Below are 4998 nucleotides of genomic sequence, written 5' to 3' on the forward strand. Positions count from 1 at the left end.
TATTTTTGTTAAATATTACAACACCATGTGACATAACCAAAAACAACCCTAACCATGTCCATAAGATAAGACCATAACAACAAAAGTGTATCAAAAAAGTTGTTAACAAACTTTAGTTTTCAAAAACATACAAAAGATCATTACATTGTTTTAATTATGCCCCATAACAATCTCATCATTGGCATTGTATTATCAGATCTTCAAGTTGCAGTTGTAGAAGAAGAGACACCTGGATCCTCACCAAAGTTAAATGTCAAAGGTTCATCTTGTGGTTCTTCAAGCTACAATACAAATGGGAAATGTATTAGTTAGTTAGATAGAATAATAATCAACATGTATTACAAATGAAAGAAGACATGAAAAATCTACTTACAATTGAAGCAGTGCAACCCTTCTTAATTCCATATTTCTCCTTCACCCAATCACCTCCACAAAGCACCATTTCAATAGTCTTAGTTTTCATAGATGATTGTTTCGGATTAATAACTCTTTTCCCAGCACTAAAAGTTGCTTCTAAAGAAACGGTTGTAACTGGAACAGTTATGATATCATTTACTAATTTACTAAGAACAGGATACTTGGTTTGGTTCCCCATCCACCATGTTAAAACATTAAATTTAGCTTTAGGAGGAACTTTCAAAGGAGGGTCCTCAAGATATAATTCAAGATCAGATTTTGAATTATTATTACCCACAACAGTTTCTAAAAACCTCTCAAAATTCCTCCTTCCCAATCTAGAAGTAGATCCTACTTCTGGACTTTCAGATACAATAGGGGTAACCTCATCATTCGTTCCATAGGTATCTAGATATAGTTGGAAGAAGGAACTTAAGTTGTTAGACAACTCTTGTTCATAGGTAGTTGCTTGAGTAGGATTGGGATATAAGAAGGGGTATACTAATTTGTGAAGATCATCCTATACCTATTGCATAAATTAGAGTATAAGGTAACATATAATGGCCTTAGAATAATTCAAAAGGAAACAAATAATTGCCTCAGAATAAATTTTCATCATAGGCAAGGCAATATAGAAGGAGGTAACAGAATATGCATTAGAAACAAGTAAGTGCACAAGCAGGTAACAAAATAGGCCTCAGATAATTGATGTCAACTAACAAAGCAGACCAAACAGAATATGCATCAAATAGAATTCATCATAGGCACTATTAAATCACAACTAACGAGGAAACTTAATTGAATCAATATGCAACATAATAGGCCACAACTCAGAGGCCTCAGTTAAAATGAATCATATCAATGAAACAGACAAATCAAAAATCATCATAGGCCTCAGTTAAAAATGAAGCAGACCAAACAGAATAGGCATCAGACACAAGTAAGTGCACAAGCATGTAACAAAATAGGCCTCAGATAATTGATGTCAACTAAAAAAGCAGACCAAACATAATAGGCATCAAATAGAATTCATCATAGGCACTATTAAATCACAACTAACAAGGTAACTTAATTGAATCAATATGCACTATTAGGCCACAACTCACAGGCCTCAGTTAAAATGAATCATATCAATGAAACAGACAAATCAGAAATCATCATAGGCCTCAGTTAAAAATGAAGCAGACCAATGAAACAGACAAATCAGAAATCCTCATAGGCCTCAGTTAAAAAATGAACAAGCAGGTAACAAAATAGGCCTTAGATAATTGATGTCAACTAACAAAGCAGACCAAACATAATAGGCATCAAATAGAATTCATCATAGGCACTATAAAATCAAAACTAACTAGGAAACTTAATTAAATCAATATACAACATAATAAGCCTCAAATATTAATGAATCATATTAAACAGAAATCATCACAGGCATAAATGTTCATACCTTGGATCAAGGACTGCACCAATAGATATCAATGTATTAGATTCTGACCAATACTTGTCATATTTCAACTTCATTTCATTAGCAAACGCCTGCAGCTGAGGATTAGATGAGGTACATGAAGGTTTATCAAGTAGAACCTTCACCCTGTAAAGCTTAGCCAAAAACAAATTAGGAGTAGGGTAAGAGGTGCCACTTATAATTGATGTCACATCAGCAAAAACCTCCAAAAACTTGAAAATATCATGAACATCTTCCCAATCATTTGCCTCAGGCAAAAAACTAAGAAATGCACCATTTCCCTAGCATATTTAGGCCAAACATCTCTATAGTGGTATGCAGTGGACAATATTAACCAAGTTGAGTTCCACCTTATCTTGGTATCCAATACTTGCATTCTGCCTTCAAGTTGTAACTCATCAACAAACTTTTTGAATGCTTTGCATCTTTTTTCAGAATTCGGAAAGTATTTGACACCATTTCTTATCTTATCAACAGTCACCTTAATCATATCAAGACCATCCTGTACCAACAAATTTAAAATGTGTGCACAACACCTTACATGAAACAATTTACCATTTAAGAGTAAATTTCTCCTACCAGAATAACCCCTCTCCAATCTAGCAAGGCAATTATCATTGGCACTAGCATTATCAACAGAAATAGAAGTTACCTTATCTCTTATTCCCTAATCATCCATTACCTTTATCAAATCCCTCCACAAAACCTCCCCAGAATGTGGTGGTGGCACATTCTTAAAAGATAAAACTCTTTTATGAAGCTTCCATTTTAAATCAATAAAATGATCAGTCGCAGTCATATAACCTACCCTCTGTTCACCAGACCACCATAAGTCAGTGGTAAGACTGACCCTATTAATTAAATCCATAAACCTTTTCATCTTAACTCTTTCAGCCTCATAAAAAGTATCACAGTCAAACTTAACCTGTTGCCTAGTAATCTTTTTGTACCATGGATAAATCTCCTTAAAAAACTCATTAAATATAACACCTTCCATAACGGAAAAAGGAAATTCATGACCTAGAATCATATGTGCTGCAATTTCTCTAACCCTGGCATGATTATATGTCCAGGTTGCCAAACTAGGAGTACTTGTGTCACCTATGTTTAACCTTGACCGTGCAACCTCTTTGTCATTATTACCTTTAAATATCAGCTTTCTTTGAATACAAGATTCTAAATTTTTCTTACCATTATATGTACTTTTCCACTTTGTATCATATGTGTAGAGCTTAGCACACCATCTGCACTTCCATTTCTTAATGCCATCAAGACCTTCAACAAGAATCATTTCAGTATGAACAACAGACTTTTTTGGGACGAGGAGCTTTACCAAAAGCATTTTTCTAACTCTGAGAACTCTGATCTTGGTCAACTTGAGGGGTTGATCCATCAGTGTTTGTAGTATTTTAAGTGGGGGTATTTTGAGTGATAGTATTATCAGTGGGGGTAGTTTGAGTAGTGGTATTAGTTGGAAGCTCCAAATCAATCATCTCACCAATCTCTAAGTTACCTCCACCCGTTGTCTCCTCTTCCCCAATGTCACCAAGCAACATATCAATATCAAGTAGATCCATGGTTGGACTTCTTAGAGGAGTCAATGAGGAATCTTGAAAAGACATGGAACAAAATTCAATCAATCAAACAATAATATAAATTATAATATGAAATAAGAACAAAACTCAGCTACACAAGCCCTCATAATTTTTTAACAGATGGCAGATAATTATTCAAAATCAAAATTCAAAACCCTACCCGACCCTTTATTTATAATCAAAACTCAGCAACAACAAACCCTAATATTTTATTATTACTAATCAAACGTGAAACGTATAAATTGTAATATGCATTTACAAAACCTCACAATTTTTTTTTATTATTTAGGTCACAACTCTCAACAACTCACAAAGTAAGAAAACAATTTAGGTAAAAAAAAATTATTGGTAATAAACGATTCATCAAATGATTCAACTCAAACATGCATATATGGTAAAGATGAAACAGACTATAACAAAAATAACAAATAAAAAAATTTGAAAACATTATAAGTTTATGGAAGCCTCGGAAATATATATACTCAATAAGCACTCAACAACAACCACGAAGAAGAAGAAGAACATGTACACTGAAGGGATTAGGTTTAAGTTTAACGTCATCATCGGGCAGGAAGAGGGGAAGAGGAGGTCATCGGAGGAAGTAGGACAAGAGACATGGGGAGCAGAATTGAAGGAGTGGGAAAAAGTGAATGTAAAAATTTATATTAACAGTCTCGGGTACTCATTGGATAAATGGTCTGATTCTTCATTTGGGAAACGAATTAAATTTATATCCATGACCGGTCTAAGCCTATGTTCGGTCGGTCCAATGTGTCAGTTCTACCGGTCCGATTCTCGATCCGATTATCAGTTCTTTAGTCCCAAAAACAGCCATAATTATAAGCATTCAATATTATCAGACTGTGTTATAGCAGTCCTTAATCAGAGCAGGGCCGGCCCTGGGCCAGGGTAAGCAGGCCCACAGCCCAGGGCCTCCAAAAATCAAGGGCCTCATTTTTTTTTAATTTTTGGTAGTTATATAGATCAGTTTAAAGGGTGTAAATAACAACCAACATGGCCAATTAATTATAAGTCCAAGTCTCCAACAAAAACAAAAGCAACCCAATAAAAAAAAGATATTTTTATTCCTTCAGACTTTAATCTGCAACTTTTTAACTTTTTACCCATTTGTCTTTTCACTTTTCCGCTCTAGCCAGTAGCCACTGCTTCTTCAGTTCTTCTGCACCGCCAAAACCAGTGAATCAAAACCACACTTTTTGCGTTTTGCAGTTCAGTTCTTCAGTTCTTACGAGGTAGACCTCTTCTATTCTCTTTGGATTTTGCACTTTTGCTTCAACAAATCATTTATTGATAATGATAACTTTGTTTCACTTTTTTTTCTTGATTCTGAAATTTAAGATCTTGATTGATTCTTGATGTTTGATTACTAATATTGTTGCCCAACTTGCCCTTAATTTGTTATTCATGAGATTGAGAGAGAAGTGAGTTTTTTTTGAGTGAGTGTTGTTGTTGTTGTTTGTTTTGACTAAGAGTGAGAGAAAATAAAGATGATTATTATTAGATGAACATGGACCATGTACTTGT

General features: G+C 34.3%; 1 protein-coding gene across 1 annotated transcript; it reads right to left on the reverse strand.

Moving 5' to 3' along the window:
• Positions 1 to 200: 200 nt before the first annotated feature.
• On the reverse strand, positions 201 to 3435 carry LOC131658033 (zinc finger BED domain-containing protein DAYSLEEPER-like). The gene is made up of 7 exons (XM_058927372.1): positions 3372 to 3435; positions 2541 to 3133; positions 2229 to 2360; positions 1841 to 2139; positions 1680 to 1726; positions 374 to 804; positions 201 to 281 (listed from the first exon to the last, which is right to left on the reverse strand). Exons 1-7 carry the CDS (start codon positions 3433 to 3435, stop codon positions 201 to 203), a joined length of 1647 nt encoding a protein of 548 aa, XP_058783355.1.
• Between the last annotated feature and the right edge of the window lie 1563 nt (positions 3436 to 4998).

This window comes from Vicia villosa, linkage group LG1 (assembly GCF_029867415.1).
Source record: "Vicia villosa cultivar HV-30 ecotype Madison, WI linkage group LG1, Vvil1.0, whole genome shotgun sequence".
In the NCBI taxonomy this organism is placed as follows: domain Eukaryota; kingdom Viridiplantae; phylum Streptophyta; class Magnoliopsida; order Fabales; family Fabaceae; genus Vicia; species Vicia villosa.